Source organism: Scyliorhinus canicula, chromosome 10, assembly GCF_902713615.1.
Source record: "Scyliorhinus canicula chromosome 10, sScyCan1.1, whole genome shotgun sequence".
In the NCBI taxonomy this organism is placed as follows: domain Eukaryota; kingdom Metazoa; phylum Chordata; class Chondrichthyes; order Carcharhiniformes; family Scyliorhinidae; genus Scyliorhinus; species Scyliorhinus canicula.
In genome coordinates this window covers 82,038,066-82,052,766 of record NC_052155.1, presented here as the reverse complement: position 1 = coordinate 82,052,766, position 14,701 = coordinate 82,038,066, and the positions used below count along the sequence as shown (strand labels likewise).

Below are 14,701 nucleotides of genomic sequence, written 5' to 3'. Positions count from 1 at the left end.
ACTTCTCCTTTAAACCTGTTGCTAATGAACTTGATTATACATCTTCCACTCATTGTCACCAACCTGTGGAAATATTTTCTCTACTTGTCTCATTAAAACATTTTATAATATTGCTGTAATGAAAAGAGCCCTAGTTTCTCTGATGTCTCCTCATAACTAAAGTCTCTCTCATACCTTGCATCACCATGGTAAATTTCGCTGAGCCTATTTTATCTACTTGATATCCTTTCTAGATTATGACTCAATGCTTATTTTGTATAGTTGCATCATGCTTTTGTAGCCCATGTCCCATGTGCCTTACACTTTGCAGAATTCCCAAAATTTGTCCGAGTCTTGGTTTCAGACTGAAAACCCACATGTAGCTCTCCAGCTGCAGAACCATGTTTTCACTCCAGATTCTCAAGCACTCTGCGTCGACACTCTGGCTAAGCGGGGCCTGATATATCCGGCAAGTCTAAATCAAGACCCTGATGTCTTTTCCAGCTTCAGTAACATGATAGGGCGGCATGGTGGCACAGTGGTTAGCATTGCTGCCTCACAGCGCCAGGGACCTGGGTTCAATTCTGACCTTGACTGACTGTGTGAAGTTTGCACTTTCTCCCCATGTCTGCGCGGGTTTCCTCTGGGTGCTCCGGTTTCCTCCCACAGTCCAAAGATTTGCAGGTTAGGTGGATTGGCTGTGCTAAATTGCCCCGAGGTGGGGTTATGGGGATAGGGTGGAGGATTGGGCCGAGATAGAGTATTCTTTCAGAGGGTCGGTGCAGACTCGATGGGCCGAATGGCCTCCTTCTGCACTGTAGGGATTCTATGATATAATTTGTAGACTCACTGCTATATAAAATAGCTGCTCACTAGGTTAATTAGTTGAGAATAAATGGTGTCGTCAAGGTTAGAGTCCTCTCTTCATAGGAAAAGAGACCTTGGTGGCTCCTCAAATACTTAAGATTAACTCTGCTATCTCTAGTGTTTGTAGATTCTGTGATTCAGTGAACATTTGGGCCAGGCAGGGATCTGAGCACAATGGTGAATCACTCATGAGCCTCAAATTGGGCTACCCGCTGGGCGCCAAGCCGATCGTGAGTCACCCGACTCGCTCCACCCGGCCCATCCTTGATCTCGCCCTCGCTGTGCAAGATCCAGATCAGATTATTTAAATAAGTTGCAGCTGCTGAGAAACACTCTGCTAAACATGCTATTCAGCAGACTTCAACTTGAGTCCACTGAATTGAGCCCTTTGTTGATCAGTCTCAACACATGTCACATACAGGAGATTAATATTATAACAGTACCAGGTATACTTCCTTCAGAATTCTTTCTGATACACAATTTATTTCCTTCGTTATCGCCCTTAAGTGTTGTTTTATTCATCTATAAACTCAATATCCATGTGCTTTACATCTGCAAATCTTCTTGTCATAGCTTTTCCTATCCCATCCAAGATTCCATTCTTTCCATATTTCTTTGCTCCTCTTGTGGCGGTAACGTCCCAAAGCTATTAGCAGTAGCTGCAGGCTGATCATCATAACCGCGATCTGAATCATTATTCTCAGGGTTTTGAAAGTTTCCACATAAAAACGACTCGACCTTTGCAGACTCAGCATGCAGAGCCATAAGTAAAATAACATTATTAAAATGAAGTACCTGTGGAAATAGTTCATGGTACACATTAATTAATATTTGTTCCAAAGCTGTTAGTCCAATGTTAGATCCTGTTGTTATCCTGGACAAGTGATGTTTTCTTCCTCAGAGACTGAATAGCCTTCCTTCTTTTGTCTTGGTTCATGATTTGATTGTATGTTTGTTTGGGTTTGCTTCAGTAATCCATTGTCATCAGCACAAGAATATTGTTTAATTGCCTGCTGGCAACTATTGTTTCATTGATTAGAAACAGAAGAACCTGAAAAATAAGAACAGTAGTAGATCAGATGGCCTGTCAAGGCTGCTCTGCCATTTAATACGATCATGATTTATTATCAATTCAAATCCACTTTCCAGTCTGCTCCCCATATCTCTTGATAAAGCTAGAAATGAGCCCATCACCACATGTTAACTTTTTGATTTGGAATCGGACGAGTCACTGGTTCATCTTTCCATCAGTTGTCATCCTTGATCCATGGAAACCAATATGTTCCATTTATGTTTTGCAGTATCGCAGGGTCATAACAAGTGCAGGTCACACAGGCACCTTTACCTTCTTGCTCTCCTGGCAGATTCCATACATCATACCCGTACAATCACTCAAATTACAAAGGACATTTGAGCCCATGGAATCTAACATGTTTGTTGGATTGTATGTACCACAAATGATAGATGCCAAGGCCACACTTGAACAGAGTAGGTATTGCTCCATCATGGTTTCTTTACTGTGTAATCACAAACAATCTGTGTTGTCTGTCACAATTTTAAGATGATTAATATAGTACCATGTGATCTGTTTTTGTTCAGCCTGGATTTTTATTCCTCCGACTGTGTTGGAATAGAAGCAGTGGGGATTCAAAAATGGCTGATGGGACCCGATTCTGAGATCCCCATTCTCATTCCCTACCCCTCCAATATTTTGGTGCTGAGGGACAAGGGTGCTAGTCGGAGCTGCACCCTGGACTCGGGAACTCGAGACAGGCTCAAGGGACAGAATGGCCTATAGTATTCCCAATTTGGCTGGTTCCATTGTGGAGGCAGGCATCTCCTAGTCCTCTGCAATCTTTTTTACCTCAGGCCAGCGTCTCCATGACTGATGGTTCACGCCTGTTCAAAAGAGTCAGAACCATAGTCTGGATTCTGGAACCTTTAGAAAGGTAAGGCCAAAAGGTCTTGTCAATGGCCTCCATGTCTCCTCTATGCCAATTCATGTACCTCCAATCCGCAGTGGCCCCACACACCCTCCATCCTACCTCATCCCTCCCATCCACCCACAATGATCTCTCATACCCTACATGCCAACTCATTATGAATGCTTAGGTCCAGACTCCAATAAAAGGTTTACTTTGTTGACACAACTGGGGTGAAGAGTAAACATTTGCCTAATTGATAGCTTTATGATGTTTCAATAAGCTATTTTATTCTGCGATCTATTTTGTCAGTGGCTCAATGTTTATTTTTACAAAATAAAGAGGTGTCAAGTGCTTTTGCCTTCTGTTATTGATACATAGAACGTAGAACATAGAAAACTACAGCACAGAACAGGCCCTTTGGCCCATGATGTTGTGCCAAACTTTTGTCCTAGATTAAGAACAAATTAATCTACACCCCATCATTCTACCGTAATCCATGTACCTATCCAATAGCCGATGGAAGGCCCCTAATGTTTCTGACTCAACTACTTCCACAGGCAGTGCATTCTATGCCCCCACTAAGATCTGATTGATTGACACTTTTCTTTAAAGCAAATTTTGAATCGGTGTTTTAAGCAGTTCCATATATACCATTGTTATTATAGGGTTCATTGGTTCTGTACTGAGTATATAATGGCCGTGGCAATGCCATGAGTTGGTATGGATGTGGCATGGGAAATGGGTGGATGTGCAAGTGGGTGTGAGCAGTGAAGGCTAGCTGCCTAAAATATAAGAATATTACTGGGATAAAGTCCCAGAGAACCAGGTCTAGCCTCTTAAACATCCCACTCCTCCAATCTGCTGCAGGGGCAACAGGCCCAATTCCATCCTGCACCTACTGATCATCCCAAGAGCACAAAGTTGGACTGATTGGGCACTTTCTCCCAAGATTGGCCTGCTGAGTCAAGAAATTTCCCAAACCCCGGAGATCCATCTTAAAGGTGAAACTCTGGGCCTTTGTAGCTGCTCAGTGATTTAAATATATGGCAGGACTGGCTCGATCCAACCTGTCTTTTCCACTGGCTTTTCATCTCCCCAGGGCTTCTTCTGCACCCTCACCAGTTAGAGCTGAACAGCAGCACCTTTATGGCCTGGAGACACACTTGCTTGTTTCCCACCTCCAAATGGCTCCTTCTCTGGACTCTCTCACTCTAGAACAATCCCTGGGTTCTCGCTCTGGGATCTCTTTCTCGGTCACAGGAATCCCCTCATTATGGTACCAAAATTAGGCCCCGGGAGCATTGCTTTTATGCCAAGCAGCATTCTCAATGTCCCAGGTAGCCAAGCCCTTTAACTAAAAAACAAAATTAGAATGGAGCATGCATGGTTTGTCACCTTGCCACACTCCACATACGTCCAGAACTCTTGGGTCTGCTAGGCAACGGAATCCATGTCCGCTGCCTGGAACCAGGTAAGTTTCCAATTCCCAACACCCCTTAATGTCCTTGTTCTTGGTCTCACAACTGCTGTGCATGCATGTTTGCACCAATCAGATTCCTGATCATATCCTGTCTACCTTGCATTGTTTGTTCCACCTTCAATAACATTTTGCAGATTGCTGACTCGTTGTGCTCTGTACAATTCACGATATTAGTTAAGTAAACCAGCTATCAGACTTCCAGTGGTGACATGTATATGAGGTGGTTCCTGCCCTTTTTGTCCAATTTATGTTGGGAATTTGGGCTCAAGTTTGTTTTTATTGAAGGGTTAAGTATCCCACATCAAGAAGATGCCGAATAGATATCAGGCAGCAGAAACGCAAAGAACTAGTGTTGAATTTAGAAGCTTCGAGAGTCCTGTCTGGAAAAAGAATGACGGCGGCTGATGTGATGTCAGGGTCCACTCCACTAACCTGTTGAGATCTTACCTGTGGAGTTACAGGAATTATGCTGGGAGGTCTCAGGGGACTATGAGAAAGTAATTGAGGCGACAATGTCCTTCATTCGAGTGGCCTTTGCTAAGGTGCATGAGGTGGTGAAGGTGCAGGGTGTGGACTGAAGAAGGCTGGGGTAGCTCCATCTAGGCAGAGTGATCAGATCACAGCCCTGGAAGGGGAGATGGCACAGGTGGGTTCCTGGGGGTCACCATCACCAACAGTCTATCCTGGCCCACTCATGCTGATGCAACAGTCATGAAAGCCCAACAACGTCTCTATTCCTACAGAAGCGAAAGAAATTTGGCATGTCTGCATTGACTCTCACAAACTTCTACAGATGTGCCATAGAGAGCATCCTATCTGGCTGCATCACAGCTTGGTATGGTAACTGCTTGGTCCAAGATCACAAGAAACTGCGATGTGTGGTGAACTCAGCCCAATGCGTCACAAAAGCTTGCCACCCCCACATTGATTCTGTCTGCACCTCCCGCTGCCTCAGGAAGCCAGACAACATTATCAGAGATCCCTCCCACTCAGGCTTTGCCTTCTTCCAGACCGGTCCATCAGGCAGAAGGTACAGAAGTCGGAAGACCCGCACATCCAGACATAGGAACAGCTTCTTCCCCACAGCTACAAGACTCCTCAAAGTCTCCCCCTCGGACTGATCTGTTCCCTGTAAGAGCACTATTCACAACACCCTACGCTGCTTTTGCTCATGTATTTGCTTTGTTTGGCCCCTTGTTCCACACTGTAACCAATCACTGTTTGCTGCTGTACCAGAAAAATGCTTTTCACTGTACTTTGTACATGTGACAATAAATCAAATCAAATCAAATCAAGGTGGCAGCTGATAACAAATATTAAGGGCCAAGGTGAGCGACTTGAAAAATCGGTCTTGTAGACAGAACTTGAGGTGGTTGGGTTGCCCGAGGGTCTGAAGGGCCCGAGTTCAATAAAGTTCATGTCGCAGTTATTTTGGACCTGTGAGCATAAGCCAACACATAGAGGTTCGCCTTCCATGATGTGGGAGGCTTTGAAGGCGGTTGTTAGAGGAGAGATCATTTCTTGCAAGGCACATTCGGAGAGGAGTGAAAGGGTGCAGAGGCAGAGGTTGGTGGGTGCCATCCTGGAAATGGATCACCAATACTCAGCCAGTCAGACACCGGAACTACTGGCAAGTAGAAAGAAATTGGAGTTGGAGTTTGAGCTGTTTTCGATGGACAGAACGGTGTGCCAGCAAGGCCTTGCAAGGGGGGAAGTTTTTGAGCATGAAGGCCAGTTAACAACCTAGGTGATAGGCGTCTTCTCAGGAAATAGTGCAGGTAAAGCACTCTGGTGGCAGGTTTGTTTCTGCCTCAGCCAAGGTTAATGAGGCTTTTGAGGTTTTTTACTTTAACCTTTGCACGTCAGAGTCCCCAAGAGATGCATTGTCATTGTTGGTGTTCTTGAATGGTTTGAATCATTTCTGGTGAATTGTGCAGGGAGCGGAGCCGATCAAGGGAAGTTGCCCTTTCACCTGGCTAGGTCCATTCCATTATCTGGGTGGACCAAGTTCTATTTATACCTCGAGAAGGAACCAAATCTCCCGAGCAGCTTCATTTTCTCCTCTGCACTGGCGAGAGGGTCCGTCACATACAACAACAAATCATCCGCATGCAATGAGACTCTAGTTTGATAGCCTGGATTCGGCTCCATTTTCATTCACTCCGGCTAAATGGACTTTCAGTCCGGGGGTGTGGCTATCTTGAGAATATGGAGACAGTCGAGGCAGTATTTTAAGCTGGGTGCTATGTCATTGTTGGCCCCAATCTGTGAGAATCATTGGTTTTGGGGGTGGGGGGTGTTGAAATATTGTAATGCTTGTTTGAATATAGTTGTGATGGTATATTTGAAAACCTTTCTTAATAAAAATATTTTTTCAAAAGTAAACCGCTATCACCAATTTTTCAAACAGATCAACATTTCATGTACTTGGGTCCTTTTTTTCAAGGTCATATCACCACCTTCATACCCAAAGCTGCCAATGAACTTCTGCCCTAATTATCTAAAAGAAGCTGGAAGGTTTTGTAGAAACCCCACTCCGACATTGTCACTTACATTACTTTTACCTCATTCAGTTTTGAATGATTAAAGTCTGCCATTATTAAGACTCAGCAGTGCTAACCATTAGCTTCCTGCATTTTCATCCAATTTGTCTCCAGATATTTTCTTCTTTTTAATTTCTAAGGTTTGATGATCTGTAATATACTCCATTCTAGCCAAGTGAATTCAACTTTTGATTCTTCCCCCACATCATCTCTAATTTCTATTATTTTGGATTAAAGTTGCCACTTCTTCCATCAAATCCATAGAATCTCTACAGTGCAGAAAGAGGCCATTTGACTCATTGAATCTGTGCCGACCCTCCCAAAGAGCATTCTACTCAGGCCCACACCCCACCCTATCCCCGTCACCCTGCACATCAATAATGGCCAATCCACCTAACCTGCACATCTTTGGACTGTGGGAGGAAACCGGAGTACCTGGAGGAAACGCAGGTGCGGGAAGAACGTGCAAACTCCACACAGAAAGTCACTCAAGATCAGAATTGAACCCGGGTCTCTGGTGCTGTGAGGCAGCAGTGCTAAGCATTGTGCCACCATGCCATCCTTGCCTCTTTATTTCGGCTCTTAATATTTTGCAGTCAGGAAATTCAGCTCCAAGTTATGATCTAAACCAGGGGTGGGCAAACTATGGCCCGCGGGCCGCATGCGGCCCGCCAAAGGTCTTTATGCGGCCCATTCAAATAAATGTGTTTCATGTAAAATTTCTACTTTAAAATATTAATTAATAAAAATTAATTGATTTTTTTTTCTTTAACAACCTTTCATTTTGGCTATTTTAAATGTTAATTATTTTACTTAATATACTATGCGGCCCTTTAAAATTGTGAATTTCTAAATGTGGCCCTTGCACGGAAAAGTTTGCCCACCCCTGATCTAAACTAAGCTGTGTTTCTTTTAAACCAAAACCCATAACAGTTCATGTCCTGAGCTCCTCAATTTAATTTGAAATACTTTGAGGGGGGCACACTTGCACAGTGGTTAGCACTGCTGCCTCACTGCGCCAGGGACCCTGGTTCAATTCCGGCCTCAGGTGACTGTCTTTGTGAAGGTTGTACATTCTCCCCATGTCTGCGTGGGTTTCCTCCGCATGCTCCGGTTTCCTCCCACAGTCAAAAGATGTGCACGTTAGGTGGATTGGCCATGCTAAATTGCCCCTTAAAAAATTTTTTGGAATACTTTGGGTGGGATTCTCCGGCCTCCCAGCTGTATGTTTCTCAGCGGCAGGAGGCAGGACACCATTCGCTATTGGTGGGATTTTCTGGTCCTGCATGAACAGCTGGAGTGCGGCCTTTGTAGATTTCCTGCTGATAGCCTCTTGTTAACAATCTTGTTTTAATCCCTCTTCTGCACTGTTCTTTACAACTTATTTTTTCTCTTTCTTACAGTAGTCCATTTTGCTTTCTTTTCTGTTTCCTTATCTTGATTTTCCCTCCTTATTTCCATTTTAGTTCAAACCCTTCTCCACAGCACAAATTATTCACTCAGTGTGGACATTGACCTAAATCTATTCTGTATAGGTCGCTTCTGGAACTGGCTGCAATACCCCCAGGTGTGATTATTTTTTTTATTATCAATTTAGAGTATCCAATTCATTTTTTCCAATTAAAGGGCAATTTAGCATGGCCAATCCACCTATCCTGCACATCTTTTGGGTTGTGGGGTGAAACCCACGCAAACATGGGGAGAATGTGCAAACTCCACACGGACAGTGACCCAGAGCCGGGATCGAAACTTTGACCTCGGCGCCCAGGTGTGATTATGTTGTACCGCAGTTATTTATGCATCAGTTCACAGGTAAAATGTGAGTTACAGTTTATAAAATAGACCCATTTGCGCTTTGAAACCGAAGTGAATTATTTTGCTTGGTCTTTACTTGAATTAAAATTAGGCTGTTACGTTGTGTTACAGATTTGGAATACCCAGCAAATCAAATTTATACTTATTCTTTATTGCTCTCTTTATTAACATGACTCAATAAATAATTTTTATTACATAGAAACATTGAAACTAGGAGCAGGAGTAGGCCATTTGGCCCTTCGAGCCTGCTTTAAGTGGGTGCAAGGAGGTGGGTGAAAGGTAAAAAATGATTTGCAATCAGAAGTGGAACTGAAACAAGATTCCAAATTTTGCAACAATGAGTTATGCCTTCTCTTGTCTCATTCTGCCTGCTCCTGACTTTGTACAAATTAATCTCCAAGCATTGGAAAACAGTGCCAGCTCGAATGTGTCTCAGAGTCCCTCAGAGCTACAAAGTAATCTAGATCACGACATCAATGCTGAAAACAGAAACACTTTTCCGGCTGATAACCCTTAGGTTTATTGGTATTAAATGGATAAAATAGGCCTAAATGTTTGTTTAGTCGTAAGAATTTCTGTAATGAAGGGTTCAGAATTTTTGTTATAAGTGTACCACAGAGATTGACAGAATGCTGTTGCATATGTTGGACAAATACCAACAATAACAGTTGCCTTTGGCAAGTCAGCCACATTCATAAATCAATGGCAGTGATACGTCTGGTTTAATAAGGAGGATCCTTACTGAATAGCTTGTGCCTAATTTTCTTATGTCATAATGATGAAGCAAACAGAATTTATTCACTTAACCTATCTCAGCGTAGGTCCAGTCATCCAACTGGACCTACGCTGAGATAGGTTAAGTGAATAAATTCAGTTTTACTCGTTGATCATACGGTACACAAATAGTCAGCAACAACATTGATCTGCACAATGTTAATTGTGCATTAATTGTGTTAAACAGTATGCAGGTGGTGGCAATTAACTGGGGTTTCATTTGAACATATATCAGGAGATACGCACTGAAACTACTTTGAATTAGTAGGTTCATGCTTGTAATGTTTAACCCTGCAAATAAATGTAGGCTTAGTAAAGATTCACTCCAGTACACCCTTCATCAATCGGGTACCTAGAACAGAATAAGGAGGGGAAATTGCCATCTATTAGAAAATAGTCAATGAAGGCAAAATCTAGGAAGAAATGTCAAAAATATTCATCTTATGCTGATACCTATCTTCTACCTAAAGGTGGCTGAAATTGTAAAATTGATCACCTTTCATCTGCTCCTTCATAGGTGGAAGGAATGGAGAAGAAGATTGACTTCCTTGTAGATATGCATATTCAGCATATGAATACCCAACAATCTGCATCAACTGAGTACTATTCATTAAGACGAGCAGGGACATCAGTTCAACATAGTCCAAATGAGGACAAGGTGGAGGACAAATACTCTGAGATTAAAAGAGTCATCTCAAACTATCCTGATTCCTGCACCTACATGGCTCCTCAAAGTTGTTATCAAGTCCAAGTTTCTACAGTAGCTCCATTTGGTTTCTTCAGACAGAGCCCAGGAAGTACAACATTTTCAACTTTAGCTGCAGATTTATCAAGATTTCCTCCACCTCCTGCTCCATCATACACTGAAAGGCCAACAGTTCTGCCAATAAGCTCACTGACAGACATTCAAGGTAACATATGCCCCAGCTATCAGGGAGGCAAGCTAGCAAGTCCTTTTTCTGACAAATTAACAGTGAGACATGGAAGAAGCACAAGAGACAGTGATACTCCCATCTCTCTACTTTCAGTCAACCACGAGGAACTGGAACGTTCTCCCAGTGGATTCAGCATCTCCCAGTCAAAGGATGACTTGACTTTTGGCTTTTATGGGGGAGGAAGTTGGCCAAAGTCAAAACTTCATTTAGCCGAGGGAGAAACAGACACTGATACTGATCCTTACACACCATGTGGTTCTGCACCTCTATCATCTACAGGGGAGGCAATTCCTGACAATATATGGCCTACGTCAAATAAACCAATTTAACAAGGTCACTGGTTGACCTATAAATGTACAGTGACTATAAAAGGTTCACATTTATTGCTTCCTGCACACAACACCTAGAGCTTATTGTTACAATGCATTTCACTGGCAATATTGCATGTAATGCATGGACATTGTGCTAGAGAACTGTTAACGTTTTCAATATCCCAAAAGCATTTTTTTCCACAAATTAAAAAAATTGTAAAGATTTGCATGTTGGTGCATGGTTTTGAACAATATTAACAACAAGCCTTATTTCTTCTGTTATTCTACAGTAATTAAGTAATTTAAATCCCTGCAATATACGTGGGTTAGAATCTATGCAGAAAGTTATTAGATACATTTCTTTTGACAATACTTAAGCCTGCAAGTAAATTCTTAAAGAGACAGTGACCCATTCATTAGCCTAAGATTTTGCCATCGCAATGTTTTGCTACACATGTCATCTCATCGAGATATTCATATGTATATATATTGAAAAGTGAATTCAGAAAAATTGAAGTTTAAATTTCAAAAATGAAATTGAATAGTCTGCCAATACGTATATTGCGAAATTGAAGAAAAAGCAGGCTGTGGGATTCTCCGTTGGTGGGACCCACCTACACCTGCGGGCTTCCTGACGTTGTGGGGGTGGCCACAATGGGAAACACCATTGACCGGCTGCGGGAACGGAGAATCCCGCTGCCGGCAGGGATGCGCCGCGCCAGCAAACTGGACTGGCGGGACAGAGAATCCCACCCATGATCTCTGTGACACGCAAAAATACCCAGATACACAGTTTAGTAGCTGCATGAAGGAGACTGATGGAGAATGGGGAAAAACCCGCAAATTGATGGGATTACGGATCTACCTCATACCAGATGTACATTTCACAGTTCATCACTTCCTTCCTTTTATTCTTAAAAATGTTTTCAGAATCTTTTTCTCCAACTCAAGTGCACTTACATATCTTGGTACTTGGTAAATATTGTGTACTGATGTATTATGACATGAAGCATCTTGCAGGGTGATTGGAACAACTGAAGAGTATAACAGTGACCGAAAGCAGGATTCTCACAATTGTTTTTATTTTGTAAAATATTTCTGTTTTGCAGAACAGTGAATCAGTCAGAATCTATAGTTTTCACAAACATATCCAAGGTCTTTAATGCCATATTATTTAAAACCTATTTAAAATATATCAAGAGCGCTAATGCATCAGTGAAAGCTGGCGATTTATCAGCAGAATACAATGTACTCACATTCCAGTTGTTTGCTGTGATAAAATATTTGAGTTACTCAATCATTTGAAGTGAATAATTTTAAAGCCTACAGGAAATAAGGTGTTAAATGCTCAAAGTAATTTTGAATTATCAATAAATTGAGTTAATTGTCTTTAAATTAAGAGGTGTGATCTGCACTGGATGGTTTATGAAACCAGTAATCCAGTAGAGTATCGTTTGTGGTTAAACCAACAATAATGTATTGTGCAAATAGGTTTACTTCATGTTTCATGGCCCCTTTGTCATCATTAAGAGAGTTTCCACCCATGACTTTTTTCTGCAAAATAATTTGTTTTCTTCGTCTTTAGATCCCTGAATCCAGAAACTTTGCACAAATAAAGGTAGCCACCTGAATTTATCATTACAAATTGTTACAGAAATTCTAACAATGTGCACCTGCAAGAAGTAAAAAAGGGTGTCTTTATTTTTACTTGTAACTCCAACAAAATGCCGTCTGCACTGAGTGCTAACCCTTCAAAGTTGTACAATTAGACGAGCCATTGTTCAAATGTAATAGTGAATGTTACAGATCTCCAAAAGCACTATTATGTCTGTAAATTCTGAGAAGGCCATTACATTCGGATAATGATGGCTTCCATTTCTTTTCGAAGGAACTGGATACATGGTCCCATTGTTTGCAGTTTGTGTGCAAGTCTCACATTGGATTTTAAATTATAATTGAGTTTTGAAACAAGAAGCGCCTTTTAAGAGAGTGTAACCCATCTACAAGCCTGAATGCACATGGGCGGAAACTGTAGCATCATTGTACATGATTCAGCAATATATAAATCATCATGTAGTTATTGACCATAAACATGGTGTGCCGCGGATACAATTCATTGAAGGATATTCAAAAACTTTCAAGGCTTTGGGTACCATTCTCTGGCCTGCCCGTGGCCTGATGACCCACCATTGGCCGGTGGTGGGATCGTTCTAGCCCCGCCACTGTCAATGAGATTTCATATTGAATCCATCCCACCGATTGAATCCATCCCATGTTGCCGGGAAACCCGCGGGGGGTTGCACTGCCGGAAGATGCCACCCCTTATTTTGGGAGAGGCTGTGTAGAAAGTATTTCCACGTGTATGTGACAGCATCTTTGAATGATGCGCACGCCAAGGATATCAAAGATTTCCAACATTTCCATTTTACATGTTTTCGTAGTCCAACAAGATCAAAGGGAAATAAAAGGATCTTGTCTCTTTAAGAAAATGAACCAAGGGTGAAAGGGCCTGCCATAACTTTTGTAACACTAACACTTTCTTCTACTCTTTCACTGTGTTTTGTAATAATGGGCCGAATATTCCAATGTTCCTATTTTTTTACACTAAGATGGAGCTCTGATTTCTGGCTCAAACATCTGAACTGAGTATCTTCAGAAATGCAGAACGTACCTGTTCTGAGGGTCCTTCTTTGTCGTGCAGGCTTATCAGGGGACCTAAGCCATGCCCCTTTTCACAGCACTAGCTACTGTATTTCGGTAAGTCTTCATTCACTGGCACACTGAGAAGCTTTAAGACATTTAAATAGTTTTTCACTGGGTTAGTGAATGAATTAAGTAAGTGGGTAGGGTGGTTGGGTGCCAGTTAGGTGGGATGGCAGGGTGGTAGGAAGCTCAGTCAGTAAGGTGGCAGGGTGGGTAGGGTGGTAAGTGAAAGGGTGGTAGGGCGTGTTGAATGCCAGCTAGGTAGTGTGGTAGAGTGGGTAGGGTTATAAGGTTGGGTCAGGTCATATCAGGAAAAGTTGGAGGGTTGCGAGGAGTCAGATGATGAGGGGGGAGTCAGAGGTCGGGGGAATCAGGTCGGGGCAATCTGAGGGTCAGGAATAGTTGGGGGTTAAGGGGTGTTGGAGGGTTGATGGGGTCAGAGGGTCAGGTAGAGGAGTTGGTGGGGGAGGTGGCGGAGTGGAGAATTGAGGGTGTCAGTTACCAAGTTGCTAGACATGTGATTTCTCTCTGTCTAATATTTCCTAGGGTAACTATCCAGGTAAGTAAGTCAGAACCCTCAGAGTTGGAGATGTTTTTGGAGGATCTTGAGAGAACGGAATTGTCCATCGGAAGTTGAAACTTACCAGGCAATTCCCATTGGTTCATTGCGTTAGAACGTCCGAGGAGACCCTTAGCGCATCTTCCAGGGTACGTCTGGGCTCCAAACATGCGGAGACCGGAAGATCCGAGCCAATGTTTGAAACTATTAGAGGTCAATATACTAAAACTGAGGGTAGCTGACAGGTATTTGTGCCTTGCCCAGGAGACATTTTTCTTGATAATTACAAATGGCTTATTCCAGTTTGCTGTTTCAAATTAAAAAGGAAACATGATTTTCATACAAGTGACCTTTCGTGCTGTTTCTATGCTTTCTTAACTGTATTTCTAACCAACAGATTTGAATTGTTCTTGTAATGTATATCTTCAAACAACCAATCTTTTGGGAGATTTAAGGTTGTTTCTTTACAACTGTATTATTTAGGCCTATATTTAAGCTGAGTGTTTCTGTTCTTTCTTTAACAATTGCATCAGTTATAAATAAATGGATGTTAAAAGATCCCCCTGTGTTCTTCTGCTTAAATATCTCAAATCTTTCATCATTAGACTTTAAAAAGACAACAATCAAAACAGTGGTATTATGTGTATGGGTGTCTGCAGAGTTTAAACTGTGGTTTCAAACATTTTGACAATCTGTAGCAAATGTCAGCAATCAGAACCTCGCCAAGCTGATTCATTTTGCCAAAAACAGTTTAAAAGTAGTGATACGCTGCTTCAGGTCACTGAGGTTCTTAAGGGTTAATGTACATAG

At 42.2% G+C, this 14,701-nt stretch overlaps 1 protein-coding gene across 1 annotated transcript in view; it reads left to right on the top strand.

Annotated features, from left to right (window-relative positions):
- The window catches only part of kcnq3 (potassium voltage-gated channel, KQT-like subfamily, member 3), a 471,023-nt gene extending 456,573 nt beyond the window's left edge, over positions 1 to 14,450 (top strand). The window contains exon 18 of the mRNA XM_038809241.1: positions 9,901 to 14,450. Coding sequence (XP_038665169.1) covers positions 9,901 to 10,647 — 747 coding nt within the window. The 3' untranslated portion in view covers positions 10,648 to 14,450. The remainder of the gene's footprint in view (positions 1 to 9,900) is intronic.
- The last annotated feature ends 251 nt before the right edge of the window (positions 14,451 to 14,701 follow it).